The sequence below is a fragment of the Entelurus aequoreus genome, linkage group LG24 (genome assembly GCF_033978785.1).
Source record: "Entelurus aequoreus isolate RoL-2023_Sb linkage group LG24, RoL_Eaeq_v1.1, whole genome shotgun sequence".
NCBI classification, from domain to species: domain Eukaryota; kingdom Metazoa; phylum Chordata; class Actinopteri; order Syngnathiformes; family Syngnathidae; genus Entelurus; species Entelurus aequoreus.
The window spans coordinates 11,594,761-11,620,944 of NC_084754.1; the positions used below are offsets into that span (position 1 = coordinate 11,594,761).

Here is a 26,184-nt window from a genome sequence, read left to right on the forward strand (position 1 = left end):
GCAAGTGATAGCCAGGCTACCATGACTACTCTGCAGAAATATCTGCATGATACACAGCAGGGCATTTCAACTATAAGAAGGGTCGGACATCGAAATGTGGATGTTTCGCCAGAAAGTGCCACCGCAGGTTTTATTCCTTTAAGACTGCGTTTACTTAAATGCAAAGTAAACACATCGGCTTTTGCACTGCAATGTCAATAAATGCATTATTCTGCCCTCGCTACTCGTTTCCAGCGTGTGCAGCTCGGCAGATAGTTAACAGCATGAAGAAACAGAGGCTACAGAAGTTTTGTTTATGATTGATGTTCCCTCTTTTGAATTATTTTCCTTTTTCAGTTTTATTTCTCGACACTTCTTCCTTCATTTAGGTTTGTAAGACTGAAAATATGAACAAACGTATGTCCACTAGACACTAAACATTCTATTTTACACAAATAAAATAGAAGGTTTAGTGTCAATACATTCACACAATAAACTATAGATGTTTACCCATTTAGAAATTAGGCAACATTTGCATCAAAGGTTGCACACAATGAATGTGACTCATCACAATTAATCTTAAGGTGTAGCGTTATTGTCCCCTACTGGTCAAATTTAGCGCTGCATGTATTAAATGAGGTTTGATTGCCAGAGTCACCCTCAGACAAATGGACTAATCTAAACTTAAAATGTTAAACTTGAACCCAAATGTTACACATAAATCTTAAATATAAATGTGAGTGCTAAATGTTTAAATCTAAACCTAAATCTTAAATCTAAACCAAAATCTAAATCATTGACTCAGTGCAGACACTCGTACACCTTTCTTACTGTGGAAGAAGGAAACACGATCGATGCTTAATGACAAATAATGCCAATAGAGTTGCATATTAAAAAAAAAATGTTAGCTCCAAATGTGTGAGTGTGCATGGTGTGTTTCATAAAGACACTTAGACACCTTTAAAACATGTCGACGCCGCACTTCTGGGTCTGACAATGAATGAAATTGATTCTCACACCGAGGCATGCAGTGTGCATGAATACACTTATTTCGATTTTTATGTGTCTTTTTTTCATTTCGCCGTGCTCTTACTTCATGATTGTGTCACATATGAACATTACATTGCTGTAAACAATGCGGTCACTGTCATATAACTTTGCTGCAAGCAGTCAGCTGACAGAATAGTTTTGGATCGATTCTAAAGAATGTCTTTATTGTGAGCTAAATGGTAAAGACATGAATATAGTGAGTGTGAATTAGTCATTTTCCCCCTCATCTTACTTCCTCTTAAATCACACTTCTTGGACAGCTGTGCTGTGTCGTGCTGCGAGAAGCAGGAAGATGGAGCAAAGTTATATGACAGGGACCACATTGTTTACAGCAATGTAATGTTCATATGTGACACAATCATTAAGTAGGAGCGCAGTGAAATGCAGTAAGACCCAAAAAATAGAAATAAGTGTATTTCATTAGACTGCATCACTCGATGTAAGAATCAATCCCATTCATTGTCAAACGAGGGAGTTTGAGTGTTTGATTGTCTCAACACACTATGAACACTCACTCATTTGGAGCTACCATTTATTTTTAAATGCAACTTTTTTGGCATTATTTCTCATTAAGCATCCGTCAGTTTCCTTCTTCCACATTAAGAAAGATGTGGGAGTGTCTGCACTGAGAGGCAGATATGCATCTGATTGGTAGAATATTGACATCCTATAAAGATTTATCTTCACACTTGGCGAGTGATTTAGCGGCGGCGCTCATATTTAGATTTAGATTTAAGATTTAGTTTTAGTTTTACGCTTGCTTAAAGGCCTACTGAAATGACATTGTTTTATTCAAACGGGGATAGCAGATCTATTCTGTGTCATACTTGATCATTTCGCGATATTGCCATATTTTTGCTGAAAGGATTTAGTATAAAACAACGACGATAAAGATCGCAACTTTTGGTATCTGATAAAAAAAAAAGGCTTGCCCCTACCGGAAGTAGCGTGACGTAGTCAATTGAACATATCCGCAAAGTTCCCTATTGTTTACAGTGATGGCCGCCAGAAGTGAGAGCGATTCGGACCGAGAAAGCGACGATTTCCCCATTAATTTGAGCGAGGATGAAAGATTTGTGGATGAGGAAAATGCAAGTGAAGGACTAGTGGGGAGTGGAAGCGATTCAGATAGGGAAGATGCTGTGAGAGCCGGGGGTGACCTGATATTCAGCTGGGAATGACTACAACAGTAAATAAACACAAACATATATATACTCTATTAGCCACAACACAACCAGGCTTATATTTAATATGCCACAAATTAATCCAGCATAAAAACACCTAGGTGTTTGTTATGCTAGCTCCTAGCTCCTAGCTACTAGCTCGAGCGGGTTATATGGACGGGATCCCGTGTATATATAACCCGCCAATACAATTCAAACACCTGCACAACACACACACTCACTCAGCCCAAAGAACCGTTCACCTAACCCAAGGTTCATAAAGCTTATATATTTAACCAAAGTTACGTACGTGACACGCACGTACGGGCAAGCGATCAAATGTTTGGAAGCGTGCGGGTGGGACCTGATATTCAGCTGGGAATGACTACAACAGTAAATAAACACAAGACATATATATACTCTATTAGCCACAACACAACCAGGCTTGTATTTAATATGCAACAAATTAATCCCGCATAACAAACACCTAGTTGTTTGTTATGCTAGCTCCTAGCTCCTAGCTACTAGCTTGAGCTAGTTATAGCAAGCGATCAAATGTTTGGAAGCGCAGCTACGTACTCATGGTATCGCGTCTGTGTATCCAAATCAAAGACCTCCTGGTTAGAGTCTCTGTTGTCCGAGTTCTTCGATCTTGACTGTATCTTTCGGGAATGTAAACAAACACCGGCTGTGTTGTGTTGCTGACTTCCCTCGCAAAATATCCGCTTTCTTCTTTGCTTGCTCAGCTTCTTTCTCCATAATGCAATGAACAAATTGCAACAGATTCACCAACACAGATGTCCAGAATACTGTGGAATAATGAGATGAAAACAGAGCTATTTCGTATTGGCTTCAATGGGGAAGCCATAACTCTGTTAAACTGGCTACGTCACGCGCATACGTCATCATACCGAGACGTTTTGAAGCGGAAGTGTGGCGGGAAATTTAAAATTGCACTTTATAAGTTAACCCGGCCGTATTGGCATGTGTTGCAATGTTAAGATTTCATCATTGATATATAAACTATCAGACTGCGTGGTCGGTAGTAGTGGGTTTCAGTAGGCCTTTAAAATGGACAAACAAATTAGCTCCGTCGTTAATTGTAGCTTCTTTCTTTCGACTCCTTGCAAAAATAAAACAGTAACCTCCACAGGCTGACTTTGAAAGAGGTACCCATGCGTTTGTGACGTCACGCCTGGATTACTGTACTTCTTTGCCTGCAGGACTGGACCCGGGTTCTCTCCAGCAACTGCAGCGCGTGCAGAATGCTGCTGCTTGTCTTTTGACCAGAACTAAGAGATGCAAGCACATAACCCTGTACTAGCCTCTCCTCTTTGACTCCAGTTACATTTAGAGTCCAATTTAAAATTGTACTTATTGTATTTAAGCAGCCCCGCCCTATCTAATTGAGTTGCTGCAGCCTTACTCCCCCTGCAGGAGCCTGAGGTCTTCAGACCAGCTCCTCCTGGCTGTGCCTAAAACCAGGCTCAAAACCAGAGGAGATCGAGCCTTTTCAGTGGCAGGCCCTAGACCAGACCCTGGGCAAATTAAGGCCCGGGGGCCACATGCGGCCCGTTGAACTTTTCAATCTGGCCCACCAGACATTCCCAAATATTTTTTTTAGATCTTTAAGATGGAAAGTGTAGCTGCCATTATGATGTGCAGTCATGTTTTCTAATGACCGGAAGTCTTCAACTCTACAAAGTATTTTAATGCTTGGAATATGCGCTTATGGATGATATACTAGTTACTATGGTAATCTAATTAGTTGCTATGGTCATCTAATTAGTTACTATGGTCATCTAATTAGTTACTATGGTAATCTAACTAGTTACTATGGTAATCTACGTCACAGCAGCTCAGACGAGGCACCAAGCAGTGTGGGCGGGAAGCGTTTCCACAGACGCGGAAGGAGATTTTCACAACAAAGTTCTAAAGCTTAGTGATATATACAATAGAATAGAAAGTACTTTATGGATCCCTGGGGGAAGTTCAGCAAATATCAGATATATCACATTTTAGGTGGGTTTATTTTGAACCCTTCGCGTTCATATTTCACTGTTTGTTGCATTTTTGTTGCGTTTCACTTGATTGTAAAATATGTCGATGGAAAGGGGGTGTGACATTCATCATATGTTGTCAAATTCAGTGTTTTATCGTTCATAGAAAAATGTAAAATTCCATTACGTTTTTTAAGGCGGTCTGTCATAACGTTTTCAGCATTCAATCAGACATTATTGTGAGGTTTTGTATTAGTGTTCCTAAAAATAGATATACCGGCCCCCAGACACATTTTTTTCTCTACATTTGGCCCCCGAGTCAAAATAATTGCCCAGGCCTGCCCTAGACTGTGGAACATCCATCCGCGATTAGATCTTCCCAGACCCTTAGCCAATTTCTCGGCTAAAAACTATTTTTTACTTCCTACCATTCAAATCCATTTAGGCAAGATATCTTTGTTGTTTATTTCTTGTTTTATACTTTTTTTTTTTTTTTTTGGATTTTAATATATTTATCTGATATCTTTGAACTTCTTTTAAGGTATAATTACTATTGTACTATTTAATTCATCCTACCATGTTAAAAAGTACATGTGACACTGCTTGCACAATTTTTTTTATATTCAATTCTTATGTCTGTATAGCACTTTGGCCAACTGGGGTTGTTTTTAAATGTGCTATATGAATAAATAAACTGAAACTAAACTGAATTTTTGTCCCTAGAGAGAAATTGTCGCGGAACATTACTTATTTTAAGATATGCAGCAAGGATCTCTATCTGCTGCTAGGATTCTCAGACTTACTTGTCCATATTTTGGCTGCAGTATATTTTTCTATTGCATTACTGATGTAGATTTTTACTTAGATGATTCATTGTCTTCTGTTTTTTAATAATTATAGTTAGGGCTGTAACGATTAATCGATTAATTTGATTAGAAAAAACACTTTGATTCATATGATGTTGCTTTGATTAAAAACTAATAAAAAATAACTAATAAAAAATAACTAATAAATAATTGACCACATGGTGTCCCCGGAACTTTATACTGTATATGCATTTATATATGCAATGGAGCGCACATGAGAGTGGTGGTGTGTGGGTGCAATATGTACGTGGTGGCAATCAGCAAGGAGTTGTTATTTGTATTTATACATATTAAAAGTGAAATGTCAGTTTAAATTTAAGAATGAATAATATGGCAAGCATAAAAATAATTTATTTCAACTATTTTCCCTAAAATACACATTGAGGCTATAAAGTGTGTGTTTTATCCAATTACTCGATTAATCGAACATACTAAACCATAAACTACTTGGATACTAAAATAATCGAGATTTGCAGCCCTAATTACAGTGGTACCTCATTCTCCGTCAACAAACGCCACAGTCACATGTTCTTTCTAGAATTCAATAATATTTCTCACCTGGCACTCGCAACTTTTTTTGGCCCCAAGGGCGATTATTTGGCCGTCACTCTCAATTAAAAAGCGTGTTGGATTCTGTGTCACTTGATTTTTAAGAATGATAGGTTGGCAAACGGACTAGTTTGTTAAACGCAATGTTAGTCTGCACAATAACCGACATTGTTAACGGAAACAGGGCAAAGTTTTGGCAAACATTTTTGTCGAATCACACAAAAAGTGGCCTGTACAAAAACTGGAGGTACCACTATGATTCATTGTTGTTTAGTCTTTTTCATGGCTTACATTTGTGAAAACTCCAAATTTTCAAAGATTTAAATCTCAAAGTTTTCATAAACTGTATATTAGTTTCACCTTGTAAATCTGATTCATAATTAATAAACAAACCTTTGCACAGTATTAAAACATTTTTAGTTTGTACAGCGGCACCTCAACTCAAGAGTGTACCAACTTAAGAGTGTTTTGAGATAAGAGCTGTCTCTCTGCTAATTGTTAGGATTTAAGTTACAAGCAAAACATTTGAGTTACAAGCGTCCCCGCCATTAGTTGGCGTAGCAAATGTCACAGTGAACTAGGATTGTCCTGATACCAATATTTTGGTACCGGTACCAAAATGTATTTCAATACTTTTTTTATACTTTTCTAAATAAAGAGGACCACAAAAAATGGTATTATTGGCTTTATTTTAACAAAAAATCTTATGGTACATTAAACATATATTTCTAATTGCAATTTTGTCATTAAATAAAATAGTGAACATACGAGAGAACTTTACTTTTTGTAGTAAGTAAGCAAACAAAGGCTCCTAATTTGGCTGCTGACATTTGCAGTAACATATTGTGTCAATTATCATTCTATTATTTTGTCACCATTATCATCAATCAATCAATCAATGTTTATTTATATAGCCCTAAATCACAAGTGTTTCAAAGGGCTGCACAAGCCACAGCGACATCCTCGGTACAGAGCCCACATACGGGCAAGGAAAAACTCACCCCAGTGGGACGTTGATTATGAGGCACAAGCTGTAAAAATGAATTATTAATCTACTTGTTCATTTAATGTTAATATCTGGTTATTTTCTCTTTTAACATGCTCTATCTAAACTTCTGTTAAAATGTAATAATCACTTATTCTTCTGTTGTTTGATATTTGACATTAGTTTTGGATGATACCACAAATTCAGGTATCGAGCAGATACCAAGTAGTTACAGTATCATACATTGGTCATATTCAAAGTTTTCATATGTCCAGGGACGTATTTCCAGAGTTTATAAACATAATATAAATTTAAAAAAAACAAAAAAAGATTTTGTGATGCCAAAAAATATTGATGTAATCATAGTAGTATCGACTAGATACACTTCTGTACTTGGTATCATTACAGTGGATGTTAGGTGTAGATCCACCAATGACGTTTGTTTACATTGTGAAGCCGGTGAGCTACGGTGTGTAGTGAAGCATGTTTAGCTATTCCTCGTCCTGCAGGGATGATACTTGTAAGAAACTTACTACTATACTAGTACCGGTACTATACTATTACCGGTATACCGTACAACCCTACAGTGAACCGTGTAAGATTAGCCCAAAACAACTGGTCCTACTCGCTAGCATTAGCTTATAGCTAGAGATGGACATAACTTTGTTTTCCAACCGTGGGAAGGAAAGAAGGGCAGTGTGAAGGACAGTGCTGCGAAGAAGCAGACAATGTCTATTGAATTAGAGAAAGAAATCATCAAAAAACATGACTTAGCGTGTAATCGACTTGACAAAGAAGTACGAGAAATCACCGCTAGTCTGCACCATATTGAAGCAGAATGAGTCCAGCACCAGCCATGAGTGTTCAAATAATATCTAAATGGCTGACATTTATCCATGAAAATAAGGAGAAGCTGCTGACAATGTGTTTGATGGAGAAGCAACTAGGAGATATCATAGAAGTCCACTCTCCAAGGTACATGCTGTACATTATTATTACAGTACTTCATAAAACTACTGTAGTTGTTGGAAGTAAATATTATTGTTTTTCATACAAAACTTCAGATCAAAAACATGTATTTTTTCAAAAGCATGTTACATGATAAATGTGTGCTGTTTTGGGGGCCAAGTACCTATTAAATTGATATTCATGTATTTATATTTGAGTTAAAGGGGCCGTTCGCAATAGTTACACAGGTCCCTAGAGGGCGCTACCTTTCCACTGTATTTTACACCGTATATCTCGCCCTCTCACGGCTTCTTCTACGTAATGACGTATGCTCATTAGCTTTAAATGTTGTTAGCTAATTATAGCAATTTGGGCAGCTGGCGTTAGCTGTCATCCCTCCATCCATTTTCTACCGCTTGTCCCTTTCGGGTGTCACTGAATGTTTATTCTATCATAACAAGACTGAAAATTGTACGTTGCTTCTCTTGGACACCCAGCGCGTACGTTTGGACGAGACCGGGTGAGTGACATCAATCATCATTTTTTTTATTACATGAACTGTATTATTTTGAAAAATATAGACAATAGTCCAAAATGTGTTCTGTTATACCACTAATGGTAACATAAGCTAGCCGGTGGAGTTCTTGTTATATTGTTTTGCTTTGAAAAATGTTACAGTGAAGAAGTTGCAAGCACCACCTTTAAGTTCCAGAAACAATTAAATTCGATAGGCTCCAGACCCCCCTCCCCCGCGACCCAGAAGGGACAAGCGGTAGAAATGAATGGATGGATGCCGTGTTGGCGCTCTGGATCCTTCAAAATGGGGTCCCAGGGAACCCATCAAGTCATAAAAATGGGGTCCCACTTTTTTATAACCGTTTTGAAAAGAAATGATGAATGTATGCATGATGCTGTTGTATCTCACATTCTATATTGTGCTTTGGAAAAAGGTTGTCATAAACGTTACTTAATTCATTAAAAAAAATAACACAAAAGCAAACAAATGCGGTGATCGATAAAACTTTCGGCGAAACAAAATTTAAGGAACTGTACCGGAAAGTGCATTACTTTGAAGACGACCAATAATAAATATTTAATAATTTGACCCGGCAAATATACTGTATTTTCTGGACCTTAGGGCGTACCGCCGATGAATGGTCTATTTTTAATCTGTTTTCATATATTAGGCGCACCGGATTATAGGGCGCATTAAAGGAGTCATATTATTTAATTTTTTTTCTAAATTGAAATCACTTCCTTGTGGTCTACATTAGAGATGTCCGATAATATCGGCCGGCCGATATTATCGGCCGATAAATGCTTTAAAATGTAATATCGGAAATTATCGGTATCGTTTTTTTAATTATCGGTATCGTTTTTTTGTTTTTTTTTATTAAATCAACATAAAAAACACAAGATACACTTACAATTAGTGCACCAACCCAAAAAACCTCCCTCCCCCATTTACACTCATTCACACAAAAGGGTTGTTTCCTTCTGTTATTAATATTGTGGTTCCTACATTATATATCAATATATATCAATACAGTCTGCAAGGGATACAGTCCGTAAGCACACATGATTGTGCGTGCTGCTGGTCCATTAATAGTACTAACCTTTAACAGTTAATTTTACTAATTTTCATTAATTACTAGTTTTTATGTAACTGATTTTATATTGTTTTACTTTCTTTTTTATTCAAGAAAATGTTTTAAATTTATTTATCTTATTTTATTTTATTAATTTAAAAAAAAAAGGACCTTATCTTCACCATACCTGGTTGTCCAAATTAGGCATAATAATGTGTTAATTCCACAACTGTATATATCAGTATCGGTATCGGTTGATATCGGTATCGGTAATTAAAGAGTTGGACAATATCGGAATATCGGATATCGGCAAAAAGCCATTATCGGACATCCCTAGTCTACATAACATGTAATGGTGGTTCTTTGGTCAAAATGTTGCATGGATGATGTTTTACAGATCATTTTCAAGTCGCTTTCTGACAGTCGATTCCGGATGCGCCATTTTGTGGGCTGTCTTATTTACGTGGCTCACCTTCGGCAGCGTCTTCTCCCCGTCATCTTTGCAAGGACGGGAGTGGAAGATGTGTCAAAAGATGGAGCTAACTGTTTTAATGACATTCAGACTTTACTTAAATCAACAACGGAGCAGCATCTCCTCATCGGGAAACAACCACTCCGGAAATGTGTCCCGTGAAAAGCCATCCGACCGGAACTTTAGTGCATCTGCCTCACAATACGAAGGTCCTGGGTTCGATCCTGCGCTCGGGATCTTTCTGTGTGGAATTTGCATGTTCTCCCCGTGACTGTGTGGGTTCCCTCCGGGTACTCCGGCTTCCTCCCACCTCCAAAGACATGCACCTGGGGATAGGTTGATTGGCAACACTAAATTGGCCCTAGTGTGTGAATGTGAGTGTGAATGTTGTCTGTCTATCTGTGTTGGCCCTGCGATGAGGGTGTACCCCGCCTTCCGCCCGATTGCAGCTGAGATAGGCTCCAGCACCCCTGCGACCCCGAAATTGATAAGCGGTAGAAAATGGATGGATGGATGGATGGAACTTTAATAACTAAAGTTCCTTGGGTGAATAATGTAAACTCACTACACCGGTATGTTTTAGCGCTTTCATGGCGAGTTTACTGACAGATATAAGTAAGAACTTTACACTACTTTGTATTAGAAATGGCACTAAAACATTTACTAGATAATAGATTTTTGAGCGCTGTGTGTATTGTTCTATATTTTCAATGGAACATTTAATATGTTGGTGTTGTTTACTTGAGACTTATCTCTTATGTTTGACTGCCATCTACTGGTCACACTAATTACACCCTGTACCAAATAAAATAGTCTAGCGTCCCAGAAGAGTTGATACTGCAGGGAATTCTGGGTATTTGTTCTTTTGTGTTAATGTTGTGTTGCGGTGCAAATATTCTCCCGAAATGTGTTGTCATTGTTGTTTAGTATGGTTTCACAATATGGCACATGTTTATGACAGTGTTGGCGTTGTTTATACGGCCACCCTTAGTGTGACATGTATGGCTGTTGAGTAAGAATGCCCTTCATTCTTGTGTGCACGTAGTGTTCAAAATCAATATGATCAATGACATTTGCTATTTCATGACATCTTCAATTTAAAACCAGTTTCACCCCTTCCAACTCCTTGAAAGCATTGAGGCAGGTAAACTCAACTCTATAGTTCGGTAAATGCGGTAAACAAAACGTCTCTTTCAATGCGTAGAAAGACACAATAAGTGTGTTAACACTGTGCCAACACTGATGGATGGGTTGAGGTACTACATTATTGTGGCGAACTTGACAATACATCTTTCATTTTAATATGTTGCATTGAAGTTTGTTCAGTTAGCTGAGGTCCACAATATATAATTCACAACTTTCAAATAAGAATGAGATCGTAAAAATCTGACATGCCTCAGTAATGTTTTTCTCTTGACTGCCTGCAGCAGTTTTTGTATTTCATTCAGATACTATTTCATATGCACTTGATAGGCGGGGGAAAAAAAAAGATTGACCTGGATTCATTTCACTGATTGCACTTGTCCTTCCTAACCCTGAACAAATCTCATGCACAGAGAGAAAGAGCTAGAATGAAACATGGTCTGCGTGCATGCTTGCAAAAAAAAAAGAGCGAGTGAGAGTAGTGTGTGGAAATAACAAAGTGCTGCTGTCTATAACCAGGGTCTATCCGGTTTCTGTCTTTTCGCCAGACACGGTGCGGGACACGTTCCTGATCGACCCAGCTGTCATCCTAATTGTAGTGGGGGTGGTCATGTTCTTCATCACTTTCTGTGGCTGTGTTGGAGCCCTCCGAGAAAACATTTGCCTCCTCAAAACAGTAACATTCATACCTGACACATCACAAATATTGACGCTATAGCTGCTGTCTCATTCAGATAGCTTCAATTTAATCCTAGACGAGGTCTTTCATCTCCTCTGTATTGACAAATCCGTCAGTTTTGTTTTGTCACTTTCGTCTTTTCTGCTTTCAGTTCTCCTTCAGTCTGACTTTGGTTTTCCTCACCCAGCTGGCCATAGCGATTCTGGGCTTTTTCTACGCAGACCAGGTAAGTGTCTCTTATTGTGATTTGTCCACAACATGAAGTCAATAATGCAAAGCATTTGAACTTATGGTTTAGTTCGGCAAAAGCAACTATAAAAGCTGGGTTATGTTTTATTATGTTCACTTTTCCTGGCAGCTGCATAATCAACTGAGATCCAATACAAAGGGCCTGATTTATTAAAGGTTTGCATGTATTAAATATGTGCAAACTTGATTGCACACGCAAAACTGATCTGAACTGAAAGTGGTTTGCGTTCGTTAAGTAAACAGAAAAAATATGTGCAGAGCTGTGCTAAGTATTCATGTGGAGAGACTAACCTCAGAAGAGAAAAACAGTTAAGAATGAACAGTTACGAAAAATAAAACACTGCCTGTACAGTTAATATGTGTTTTATGATTGGGATCATTTGAGCCTAGTACCATTATTTCAATGTCCATTGTGTATTGGTGCGTAAAGTTGGAGGATTTGAGTCCCTGAGTATTTAGTGTATGATTTCACTGGTGATGAATTTATAAACGGCCAGATCAAGGACAGATATGCAGCATTGGCATTACAGATTCACTAAGCGTCTAACCAAATTATCGGAACGCTAAAGACCGTGAGGTTTCTACCTTCACTATTAGTCTTATTTTGTATACGCCGTAGAACCATCCTCCTCGACAGACATTTGATTGTTGTCTATTTTGTCAGAGTTACAGGAGCGCTCTCCTGTTTTTAAGGACCTCGTGCAAAAAAGCTTGTCGGAGCTCATCTCTTTGACTTTTTGAACTGAACTTGTGAACCACCAGTTGAATAGCTAGAAAGATGAAAAAGAGAAGACCTAAAATGGAACCTTGAGGAACACCAGTAGTATAACAAAAGTAAAACAAATGACTACTGACTGCATCTGAAGTAAACAAGTTACTGCAATAAGGGGTGCTACATAAATCCATCCGTCCATCCATTTTTATCGCTTGTCCCTCTCGGGGTTGCAGGGGTGGCTGGAGCCTATCCCAGCTGCATTCGGGTGGAAGGCGGGGTACACCGTCATCGCAGGGCCAACACAGACAGACAACATTCATAAGGCCAATCAACCTATCCCCAGGTACATGTTTTTGGAGGTGGGAGGAAGCCGGAGTCAACCCACTAAACTGTTAATGCAAACTCCACATAGAAAAACCCAGAACCCGGGGATCCAACCCAGGACCTTTCTATAAGCTTGCGGAGTGTGTTTATAGGAGTGTTCGACCATTCTTCCAAAAGCGCATTGGTGAGGTCACGCACTGATGTTGGTCAAGAAGGCCTGGCTCTCAGTCTCCATTCTAATTCATCCCAAAGGTGTTCTATTGGGTTCAGGTCTGGACTCTGTGCAGGCCAGTCAAGTTCATCCACACCAGACTATGTCATCCATTTCTTTATGGACCTTGCTTTGTGCACTGGTGCACAGTCATGTTGGAAGAGAAAGGAGCCTGCTCCAAACGGTTCCCACAAGTTTGGGAGCATAGAATTGTCCAAAATGTTTTAGTATCCTGGAGCATTCAAAGTTCCCTTCACTGGTACTAAGGGGCCAAGCCCAACTCCTGAAAAACAACCCCACACCATAGTTACTCCTCCACCAAATTTCACACTCGGCACAAAGCAGTCCGAAATGTACCGTTGTCCTGGCAACCTCCAAACCCTGCTCGGCCATGGAAACCCATTCCATGAAGCTCTCTGCGTACTGTACGTGGGCTAATTGGAAGGTCACATGAAGTTTGGAGCTCTGTAGCAACTGACTGTGCAGAAAGTCGCCGACCTCTTTGCACTATGTGCTTCAGCATCCGCTGATTCCTCTCTCAGTTTACGTGGCCTACCACTTCGTGGCTGAGTTGCTGTTGTTCCCAAACTCTTCCATTATTTTATAATAAAGCCGACAGTTGACTTTGGAATATTTAGAAGCGAGGAAATTTCACGACTGCATTTGTTGCACAGGTGGCATGCATCCTATGACAGTTCCACGCTGGAAATCACTGAGCTCCTGTGAGCGGCCCATTCTTTCACAAATGTTTGTAGAAACAGTCTCCATGCCTAAGTGCTTGATTTTATACACCTGTGGGCTGGCCAAGTGATGGGTGGTGAAATACTTTTGCAGTGTTTCCCATAAACTGCCAAGATACCTGTGGCGGTGGGGGCGTGGTCACCATGACATCATCGAGTAATTTGCATAATGTACTACAATGATATGATTTTCTCTAAAAAGGCTAAAAAAATGTATACTTACTAATTAATAACAGTTTTGTTTTAAACGTCCATCCATCCATCCATCCATCCATTTTACAATATAATTACAACACTTTATGTACATATTTATATACAGATTTGAACAATAAGTTATACACTGAAATATATTTATTAATTGTGGTTCTTACAAAAAATATATCTTATAAAATATAAAAGCTAAAATGTCTCTTAAAGCTCTGCCCCTTTAATTAGTGCATACTAAATAATTTAACTTTAGCCTACTACTACAACCATATTATTTACCAGCAACATAAAGTGAAACAGATGCAGAGGTGTCCTGCCACAGTCAGTAACATCCATCCATCCATCCATTTTCTACCGCTTATTCCCTTCGGGGTCGCGGGGGGTGCTGGAGCCTATCTCAGCTACAATTGGGCGGAAGGCGGGGTACACCCTGGACAAGTCGCCACCTCATCGCAGGGCCAACACAGATAGACGGACAACATTCACACACTAGGGCCAATTTAGTGTTGCCAATCAACCTATCCCCAGGTGCATGTCTTTGGAGATGGGAGGAAGCCGGAGTACCCGGTAACAAATAAACAGAAAACAGTAGTGGTCAAATACAAATAAGGCAACAAGAGAAGTATCCTACACTTCTCTTTTGTAAAGTAAATCTAAACAGCCTATATGGGCATCTACATCAACTATATGATTTGCCTGAGAAGCTGGACAGGACAAAAAAAACAACAAAAAAAAAAGCCGTAAAATCTATTTTTGGCGGACGGAATTCTTTCGTGGCGGGCCGCCACAAATAAATGAATGTGTGGGAAACACTGACTTTTGGCAATATAGTGTATCTTTATAGTACTTGCCGTGCGTTACTCACTTTCTTTTCGGACAATTCCAAGTCAGAGGCCCCCAAAAAACATTTGCTCAATATAATTTTTTTGTACTTTTTTTATGGAGCCATTGTTGGGACTGATGTTGTGTAATAATAAATGGGTGCTTGAGGTAGTTGGGTTTTACATACAAAGTGTATCATTTAGAGTAGGATTAATGTAATATTGCACGCTGCAGAGGGTAATCAGACTGGCACGCTGTTTCTCAATAAGACAGACAGAATGAAATTTGCCTCATGTGATTTGCATCAAAGGTTATTGTGCAGTGTCGTGCAGAAATTTTGCGCACTTTTCCTTGTGGCTTTTCTCTCCTGCTTGTATTTTCATAGATTCCTGCACTGACCTTCTGTAACATCCAACATGCAATTTACGAGCAGTCCTAATGAACTGCGGTAAAACAGAGCATGGAAGAAGGGTAAGGGGATATTTTGTAGGCAGACGTATTGTTGGGGAACGCTTCATTTAAATAAATAAAAAATCGGTCTTGGTGTGCACGGAGGACCTTTTCTGGAGGCTTTGTGGTTAGATTCCTTGGCAGTGAAGGCAAGGCAGTGAAAAATGTTGCTAATATTTTTGTAATTGCTGTCTGGAATCAGGTTGTCTGATATGTCCTTGGTTTCCCCTGAAATATGTTCTTTGTACCAACAAAAGACACACTAATGGCAGCTTGATTGCGGCCAGTGAGAAGAGTTAGCCCTGAGCAGAACTATAATGCATTTTATTTGACACAAGTAACATTTTCCAACATTGCAGAAAACAAATTAGCCACTCAGTATTATCAACCAAAAACACCAAACGAGTGACTCTCTGACACTGTAAAATGGAAACTCAACCTCATCAAATACTTTTTAATGCTGTCTTTTATAGGCATGTAATTAAATTACCATGAAAGAGAATTGTAGAAAACAAATTGACAGCATTAGTTTTCAGCTGTTATCCTGATGCTATATTACTTCATAGTAGGTGTATTAAAAAAATGGTCAACTCACGATACAATACAGTCTAAGTTTAAGAATACATATAGGACTCAAGATATTAAATACTCACAATACGATATAGAAGTAACCCAATAAAGATTTGTTTCACACATTTCTGTTGATCAGAAGCAATTTAACTGCAAACGTTAGACAGTGTGTGTGTTTTGCTTCACTTTTTTTTATTTCTACTTTTCTTAAACAAAAATATTGTTCAATCATTGTTTTTAGTGCAGAACAACTAAATAACACAATACAATAAAATAAATTCTTACCTAGAAATATTTCCTGCTTAATTTAAAACAGCTCGAAACAGTTTGATCCCCGCTAACGCCATCCGAGTCACTGCCGTTGTGTCCTTGGGCAAGACACTTTACCCACCTGCTCCCAGCACCACCCACACTGGTTTAAAATGTAGCTGAAAAATATGTAGATATTGGGTTTCACTATGTAAAGTGCTTTGAGTCACTAGAGAAAAAGCGCTAAATATAATTCACTTTACAATTAGTGTTTAGGTATATTGACAAAAAGAAAGGAAAAGTGAGCTGTTTGTGTTTTATTAATATGATAGTTCTTTTTTACGCAGCATGTGTTCACTCGTGGTCATTGTCTTGATGCTATATTGTGGTAATTTGGCATGAAATATAAGCATGCAGTCAGAATTATTGGGGTTATTTGTGTCTTTATTACGAAAGCTTTTATTTGACATGACATTAATTTACCCGATTTTTTTGCGTTTGAATTTTGTTAAGAGATGTTTTTACATCAATATATGCTGACAATTTCACTGAAAACAAATTTGTTAGCAGAATGTGTGTTTAAAAGTTCAATGTTTTGAAATTCAGTGTATAAAAATTCAGTGTAAAAAAATCGGTGTATAAAAATTCAGTGTAAAAAAATCAGTGCTGAAAAATTCAGTGTCGAAAAATTATCTGCTTCCGGTAAATTAAGACTGAAGCAATCAATCCTGTCTCAGAACCAGCCTATGAGGTGTCAAGTTTGAAGTCACGTGACACGGGTCTTGCAAAACCGCATAAAAAAGGCAGTTAACTGGTCAACCTGGGCATAATATAACATAATTAACATTTTAATGTTTTCAAACTGTAGAAATGTGGCAACTTGTCCAAGGTGTACACTGCCTTCCACCCGAATGCAGCTGGGATAGGCTCCAGCCACCCCCGCGACTCCGAAAGGGACAAGCGTTAGAAAATGGATGGATAGATAGAAATGATTCCAATGGTTAGAATCTGCGCTTTTGCAAACCGGGCACGAACAGAGTGGGGCAGAGTGGGCGGGGTTTGTTTATAGAAAATATGATAAATAAAAAATGTAACTAAGGATAACTTCAAGAACGAACACATTCATTCTATGAGAGACCTTATAACAAAACACTTGTATCTCAAATTAATGCGGCCCAGGGAAATGAATTGAAATCAATTCAATCCGTACTTCCATCCATCCATCCATTTTCTACCGCTTGTCCCTTTTGGGGGGGGGGGCTGGAGCCTATCTCAGCTGCATCCGGGCGGTAGGCGGGGTACACCCTGGACAAGTTGCCACCTCATCGCAGAGCCAACACAGATAGACAGACAACATTCCCACTCACATTCACACACTAGGGCCAATCAACCTATCTTGACTTTACCCCCCAAAACACTACAATTTTACCATGTAAAATGTTTTTGGGAGTGTTAACAATGTCCCTAAGTGTGGCTGTTGGCTATCAGCTTGAAATGGCGCTGAAAAAGCAGATATTCCTAGTTATGCCGGGCAGTAGCAGGACTAAACGATCAGGGCACCGCCGGTTCAGAGCATAGCGGAGCAACAGACCACCAGGCCCAGGGCCAGTGTGGGCAGGAAGCCGAGCCGTGGTTGGAGGGGCAAGACTCAACAGATTTTGGCAGAAAGGCTGTACAAGCTGGACCTCTGCCAATGGTTTACAGGGATTGGAAAACAAAGTTATGGTGATCTCTATAGCTATAAGATAATACGAGCAAGTGATAACGGATATTTTGGGGTGGATTTTATGGTGTTCAGCTCCTCCAACAAGTAGCGTAACTCAAATGTATGCTCGCAACTTTAAGTAAGTACATTTTATTTATAAAGCGCTTTTCACAGATAAAATCACAAAGCGCTGTACAAAACATAGGTGAAGTAAAACAATTCAATTTAAAACAACAGGGGCAACATCATAAAAAGGATACAAAGTGGATTAAAAATGATAGTAAAAGGTGCATTAAATAAAAGCTTTACTAAAAAGAGAAGTTTTCAAATGTTTCTTAAAAGTTTCAACACAGTCAAGATCACGAAGGGACTGGTGCAAATTGTTCCAGAGTCTGGGAGCTATAGCCCGGAATGCCAGGTCTCTACAGGTTTTAAAACAAGTTTTCGGGATCTTTAGAAGTCCCTGGCCTGAAGACCGGAGGCTGCGCCCTGAAGAGTAGGGGTATAACAAGTCAGTGATGTACTGAGGGGCCCCACCATGTCGGAATGTCAGGATTAGAATTTTAAACTCAATACGGAATTTAACGGGATGCCAATGAAGACTGGATAAAACGGGGGTGATATTGGGATAAGAAAAATCTGAGAAACTGCTCTTACCTCAAAATCCTCATGTTGGGGCACCCGTAAATTGAGGCACCATTGAAAAGCATTTTAAGACTATCAGCTACTTCTACAACTTTTGTCTTCCAAATTGTTCAAAACCAATATTACGTTTAAGAGTCAACCTGGTCCCGAACTACTGAATGCTGAACCGAACCATATAAGCAGATGGAGGCTGCCTCAGGGATGGATCTTGGTTCACATGTAGGTGGACTCCCTGGAACAAAAGTGAGAAGACCAACCCCACCAATGCAGCAAAACACCGGATATGACGTTAGCGCAGGCTACCAAAACCAGGAAATGGTAGGCAAAACCCAACAAAAAGTTAAGTGAAAATCATCCAAAAATAACAGTTAAATGTAAGGTCAGGAACAGAAATATATAGAGCACATTTGTTTTTAGGCTCCACAACTTAAATTTTGAACACATTTTATTTTGTACATGTCGATCAGCCTCAGGTGTATACTATGTAGTAACATATAACACACAAATAGTGTTGTCCCGATACCAATATTTTGGTACCGGTACCAAAATTATTTCGATACATTTTGATACTTTTCTAAATAAAGGGGACCACACAAAATTGCATTATTGACTTTATTTTAACAAACAATATCAAGGTACATTAAACATGTTTCTTATTGCAAGTTTGTCCTTTAATAAAATAGTGAACATACAAGACAACTTGTCTTTTAGTAGTAAGTAAATAAACAAAGGCTCCTAATTAGTCTGCTGACGTATGCAGTAACATATTGTGTCATTTTCCATTCTATTACTTTGTCAAAATTATTAAGGACAAGTGGTATAAAATAATTTATTAATCTACTTGTTCATTTACTGTTAATATCTGCTTACTTTCTCTTTTAACATGTTCTATCTGCACATCTGTTAAAATGTAATAATCATTTATTCTTCTGTTGTTCGGATACTTTACATTAGTTTTGGATGATACCACAAATTTAGGTATCAATCCGATACCAAGTCGTTACAGGATCATACATTGGTCATATTCAAAGTCTTCATGTGTCCAGGGAGTTTATAAACATAATATAATTTTTTTTTAAACGAAAGATACCAAAAAATATTGATGTTATCAAGGTAGTATCGACTAGATACGTGCCTGTACTTGATATCATTACAGTGGATGTTAGGTGTAGATCCACCAATGGTGTTTGTTTACATTTTAACGCCGGTGAGCTACGGTGTGTAATGAAGCATGTTTAGCTATTCCTTGTGTCCTGCAGGGATGATACTTTATTTGTCGCCATGGAGGCGAAGATTAGTGATTTAGAAGTAGCTAAAACACTGCAGACTGGGGCTGGACTTTAGCCGCTAGCTAGCTAGCCATGTCTTAAAGCACCTCTTCCTGAGGGCGTTTCAGTGTTATAACTTCACCTTTATCGTTGGTTTTTAAGCCAAAATGCGTCCGTTCTCCCTTTTCTGTCTACACACGGTGTCTGTTTGTAACTACTCCAGTGTTTCCCACACATTCATTTATTTGTGGCGGTCCGCCACGAAAGAATTACGTCCGCCACAAATAAATAAATAAAAAATATATATATATATATTTTTTTGTCCTGTCCAGCTTCTCAGACAAATCATATAGTTGATGTAGATGCCCATATCGGCTATTCAGATTTACTTTACAAAAGAGAAGTGTAGGATACTTCTCTTGTTGCCTTATTTGTATTTGACCACTACTGTTTTCTGTTTATTTGTTACTGACTGTGGCAGGACACCTCTGCCTCTGTTTCACTTTATGTTGCTGGTAAATAATATGGTTGTAGTAGTAGGCTAAAGTTAAATTATTTAGTATGCACTAATTAAAGGGGCAGAGCTTTAAGAGACATTTTAGCTTTTATATTTTATAAGATATATTTTTTGTAAGAACCACAATTTATAAATATATTTCAGTGAATAACTTATTGTTCAAATCTGTATATAAATATGTACATAAACTGTTGTAATTATATTGTAAAATGGATGGATGGATGGATGGATGGAAGGACGTTTAAAACAAAACTTATTATTAATTAGTAAGTATACATTTTTTGAGCCTTTTTAGAGAAAATCATATCATTGTAGTAAATTATGCAAATTAATCGATTATGTCATGGTGACCACGCCCATAGTCACGCCCCCACCACCACAGGTATCTTGGCAGTTTATGGGAAACACTGTACTCCGTGATTGTGCGCTGCCGAACATGCTCGTCTGCTCATAAACCAGCAATGACACAACATGACAACGACAGGGGTGCGGAAGGGGTTGCGGACCGGTACTTTTCAGAGGTGGTATAGTACCGAATATGATTCATTAGTATCGCGGTACTATACTAATACCGGTATACCGTACAGCCCTACTATGAAACATGACATATTTACACAGGTGCTCGCGTTCATTCTCAAAATTAATTATATTCTATCAGAGAATCTCTGACATATTTTCATTATTTATATTCTTTACGTTACAGCATCGGGAAGTCCTGTGGGGAGTGCTCAGAGAGTATGGGGTATCGGACTGTCTGATTGTGGCGGTCCGCTCCCTGTATGATCAGTGCCAGTCGGACACGTTTCCAGTGAGTGTTGGACTCCGCCAAGGCTGCCCTTTGTCACCGATTCTGTTCATAACTTTTATGGACAGAATTTCTAGGCGCAGTCAAGGCGTTGAGGGGATCTGGTTTGGTGGCTGCAGGATTAGGTCTCTGCTTTTTGCAGATGATGTGGTCCTGATGGCTTCATCTGGCCAGGATCTTCAGCTCTCACTGGATCGGTTCGCAGCTGAGTGTGAAGCGACTGGGATTAGAATCAGCACCTCCAAGTCCGAGTCCATGGTTCTCGTCCGGAAAAGGGTGGAGTGCCATCTCCGGGTTGCGGAGGAGACCCTGCTCCAAGTGGAGGAGTTCAAGTACCTTGGAGTCTTGTTCACGAGTGAGGGAAGAGTGGATGGTGAGATCGACAGGCGGATCGGTGCGGCGTCTTCAGTAATGCGGACGCTGTATCGATCCGTTGTGGTGAAGAAGGAGCTGAGCCGGAAGGCAAAGCTCTCAATTTACCGGTCGATCTACGTTCCCATTCTCACCTATGGTCATGAGCTTTGGGTTATGACCGAAAGGACAAGATCACGGGTACAAGCGGCCGAAATGAGTTTCCTCCGCCGGGTAATGGGGCTCTCCCTTAGAGATAGGGTGAGAAGCTCTGCCATCCGGGGGGAGCTCAAAGTAAAGCCGCTGCTCCTCCACATCGAGAGGAGCCAGTTGAGGTGGTTCGGGCATCTGCTCAGGATGCCACCCGAACGCCTCCCTAGGGAGGTGTTTAGGGCACGTCCGACCGGTAGGAGGCCACGGGGAAGACCCAGGACACGTTGGGAAGACTATGTCTCCCGACTGGCCTGGGAATGCCTCGGGATCCCCCGGGAAGAGCTGGACGAAGTGGCTGGGGAGAGGGAAGTCTGGGCTTCCCTGCTTAGGCTGCTGCCCCCGCGACACGACCTGGGATAAGCGTAGAAGATGGATGGATGGATGGACGTTACATCTCAGGTGGTAAAAATGTTTCCCCCTGGTCAGAGTACAGAACTACTAAAGTAAATGCAACCCGAGTATAACGTTGCTCTCGGAACACGAGCCTTCTTTGACCGTGTCATTTTTGCCTAATCAAAAAGTCTGTGCAAACCTCAGGGGTCTTTTCTTGGCACGATGACCACACTCTAATAGGATACACACTGGTTCCACTGGGTACGTGTTTATCAGCAGGGGTGAGAGAGTCAGTGTAGTAAGCCGCCTTCGCTAATGAGTCACCCTCAGCTACTGCATAGCGCCTGGTGCTTGTTCTAAGTGTATAGGTTAGCTGTCGGTAAAAGGGTACAGTTTGGCTTGTCAATTTTTTTTTTATAGTTCCCACGACTTTTTAGACCCAAGGACTTGTGGGAAGCGCGTCGTGAGCAGAAACATTATTCGAAGAAAAACTTTTTGCGAATCAAAACAAGCCTGTTTGCACTCCAGGGGTTCTTTCTCAGCTCAATATCCACCCTAAGACACATCGGTTTCTCTCATTCTTAGTGTGTGATTGACAGTGAATCACAGTGGTAAGAACCCGATAGTCCTGAGGTAGGCTAGGTCTTTCTTGTAAAATATAAACATTAGATTACCGTAATACGGACTGAAATCCCAAGGCACCTGTTAGTAATTGGCATAAAGATTTTTATTACATCTTGCATTGTGAACAAATAACTTTGCAGCTCTACAAAGTATTGCAAAGAAAGAATAATTAAAGTTGCCAGGCAGCAGCAAGATCAGATTATAGGGCGGAACAATCAGATAACCGTGCGCTACAATTGACAATAGACAACTTGAGAACGGCATTTCTTGAAGACATGAAGAGGTTCAGGAAGGAGGTGAAGATTCTCAGAGAGGAAACCACAGCGGTGAGAAAAGAGACGATAGTCCTGCAGGAGGACTCCACAGCAGTAAGACATGCGGTGAAAGTCCTACAACAAGGAACAACAACAACAGCAGCGAGGCAGGAATTGAAAGTCCCGCAAGAGGAGAATGCAGCATTGCGGCAACAGTTGCTACAAAATAACACCAACTTAGAGAATATCAAGGAGGAGACGGATCAGTATAAAGGACAGAATAACATCATCATTGCAGAGCTGCGCATCCATTCTCGATCCTATGTTAGAGAAGTGGACAGGAGAACCAGATGAACGGGATTCTGCTTCAACGGAGCAACTAGTGGTCAACTTTAAGCAATCAAAAGAAATTGATGTTGTCATTAAAGCAGCACTAAGTAACTGTTCAACCTTCATAAAATATTTTCATGACTTTAGGGATGATACGTCGACTTACACTAATTGAATGACACCTCTGTCATGGCCTGAGGGGGTCTATGCTTTCCCTGGCACTAAGCATCTTTGAGTAAAGGGGCAGGATCCCTGCCTGCTTTACGGCATACGTCACTTCCCCTTTTCCCATTCATTACAAAGACGAAAGTCGGTTTTATTATATTATTTTTGTATTTCTTATTTAGAATTACTGCTATCATGGCCGAAGCTGCAAAACAACAAAAAAAAGAAAAATGTTTTGTCTGAGGAGACAAAAGAAAAAGAGAGGCTACCCGGATAAAAGGACAGTTAAGGATCAACATAGGCCGGCTTTCACTCGCTGGCGTGAGTTCTACAAACCCCGTTTCCATATGAGTTAGGAAATTGTGTTAGATGTAAATATAAACAAAATACAATTATTTGCAAATCCTTTTCAACCCATATTCAATTGAATGCACTACAAAGACAAGATATTTGATGTTCAAACTCATAAACTTTTTTTTTTTTTGCAAATAATAATTAACTTAGAATGTCATGGCTGCAACACGTGCCAAAGTAGTTGGGAAAGGGCATGTTCACCACTGTGTTACATGGCCTTTCCTTTTAACAACACTCAGTAAACGTTTGGGAACTGAGGAGACACATTTTTTAAGCTTCTCAGGTGGAATTCTTTCCCATTCTTGCTTGATGTACAGCTTAAGTTGTTCAACAGTCCGGGGGTCTCCGTTGTATTATTTTAGGCTTCATAATGCACCACACATTTTCAATGGGAGACAGGTCTGGACTACAGGCAGGCCAGTCTAGTACCCGCACTCTTTTACTATGAAGCCACGTTGATGTAACACGTGGCTTGGCATTGTCTTGCTGAAATAAGCAGGGGCGTCCATGGTAATGTTGCTTGGATGGCAACATATGTTGCTCCAAAACCTGTATGTACCTTTCAGCATTAATGGCGCCTTCACAGATGTGTAAGTTACCCATGTCTTGGTCACTAATACACCCCCATACCATCACAGATGCTGACTTTTCAACTTTGCGCCTATAACAATCCGGATGGTTCTTTTCCTCTTTGGTCCGGAGGACACGACGTCCACGGTTCCCAAAAACAATTTGAAATGTGGACTTGTCAGACCACAGAACACTTTTCCACTTTGTATCAGTCCATCTTAGATGAGCTCAGGCCCAGCGAAGCCGACGACGTTTCTGGGTGTTGTTGATAAACGGTTTTCGCCTTGCATAGGAGAGTTTTAACTTGCACTTACAAATGTAGCGACCAACTGTAGTTACTGACAGTGGGTTTCTGAAGTGTTCCTGAGCCCATGTGGTGATATCCTTTACACACTGATGTCGCTTGTTGATGCAGTACTGCCTGAGTGATTGAAGGTCACGGGCTTAGCTGCTTACGTGCAGTGATTTCTCCAGATTCTCTGAACCCTTTGATGATATTACGGACCGTAGATGGTGAAATCCCTAAATTCCTTGCAATAGCTGGTTGAGAAAGGTTTTTCTTAAACTGTTCAACAATTTGCTGACGCATTTGTTGACAAAGTGGTGACCCTCGCCCCATCCTTGCTTGTGAATGACTGAGCATTTCATGGAATCGACTTTTATACCCAATCATGGCACCCACCTGTTCCCAATTTGCCTGTTCACCTGTGGGATGTTCCAAATAAGTGTTTGATGAGCATTCCTCACCTTTATCAGTATTTATTGCCACCTTTCCCAACTTCTTTGTCACGTGTTGCTGGTATCAAATTCTAAAGTTAATGATTATTTGCAAAAAAAAAAAAAGTTTATCAGTTTGAACATCAAATATGTTGTCTTTGTAGCATATTCAACTGAATATGGGTTGAAAATGATTTGCAAATCATTGTATTCCGTTTGTATTTTCATCTAACACAATTTCCCAACTCATATGGAAACGAGGTTTGTAAGATGAGGAGGGATTTTAGACCGATGCTGCTTTGGACAGTTTTCCTTCTTTTAATCTAGTATGGTGAATCCGCAAGATTTATAGCACGATTGACGAGGGACAACTGTATTACATTTGTTATTTTCCATTTTTAGTTGATCGATATGATTTGACTCTAACTGAATTGAATTATTTGCCAGCTTTGGAGTAAAACGTACGAGACCCTATTTTTGGCATGTAAAATAACAAAAGAAAATAAATTAATGTAATTTGGCTTTTACATTATTAATAAATAACCAAAAATAACCACTGTAGTTCTGTATTTTTTTTATGCAATATTTCTTATCGAAAAAAGTTTGTTTTTATTTTCAAAAGCCATTGTGGGGCCAAGCACATTCCAGTTCATTTTAATTAGAGACGTTAAATTGAGAAACAAGTATTTCTGGTTAAGAGCGTCGTCACAGAACCGATTAAGCTTGTAAGTAGAGGATGAGGTACTACTGTAGGCCCACGGGACAAAATGTGTCCCATTTCGGTTGGATACGAGACACAGTTGGCAGCATTAAGTAGATAATATACATGGACTGTGATGTGGCATTCGTCTTTAAGCCTCAAACAAGCTGATTGCATGAAACCCCAAAGGGAGGCAGAACACTATCTGCTTTTTCCTTTGCAGCTTCTGTAGTTAGCTATGAGTTATTAGCCGGAATATGAAAACATACCTGCTGGCATTCTTATTCATTCTCTCATTAACAATATCTTATATTTGATCACCAAACCTTCAATTACAAACTGTGCCTATAACAGCCCCCTGCCCAGCCCAGCCCTTGGACTGCCTGCTGCTAAACAGTGCAGTTTAACAAGCCTCCCAGCATCCTCTTCCTCGCTAAATGATTCAAATGCTCCGGCACTTCAAAGCACATCCAAGTGCTCCGTTTCAACACATCCCTTGAAGGAGACTTTGCCACTAATGACATTGGGAGATGATGTCGGGTCCCCAAGCACACGGCAGCACGTGGCAAGAAGGAAACCGACGGGGGAAGATCTGTCGAACATTCCGAACAATTTAGTGAACTTGCAATTGAGGATTAAAATGTAAATAGATCTTTGATAACATAACTTGTCA

General features: G+C 39.7%; 1 protein-coding gene across 1 annotated transcript in view; it reads left to right on the plus strand.

The window, feature by feature from the left end:
- Nucleotides 1-26,184, plus strand: part of tspan33b (tetraspanin 33b) — a 72,240-nt gene that overhangs the window by 21,810 nt on the left and 24,246 nt on the right. The window contains exons 3-4 of the mRNA XM_062035783.1: nt 11,293-11,420; nt 11,575-11,649. Of these exons, the coding sequence (XP_061891767.1) occupies nt 11,293-11,420; nt 11,575-11,649 (203 nt within the window). The remainder of the gene's footprint in view (nt 1-11,292; nt 11,421-11,574; nt 11,650-26,184) is intronic.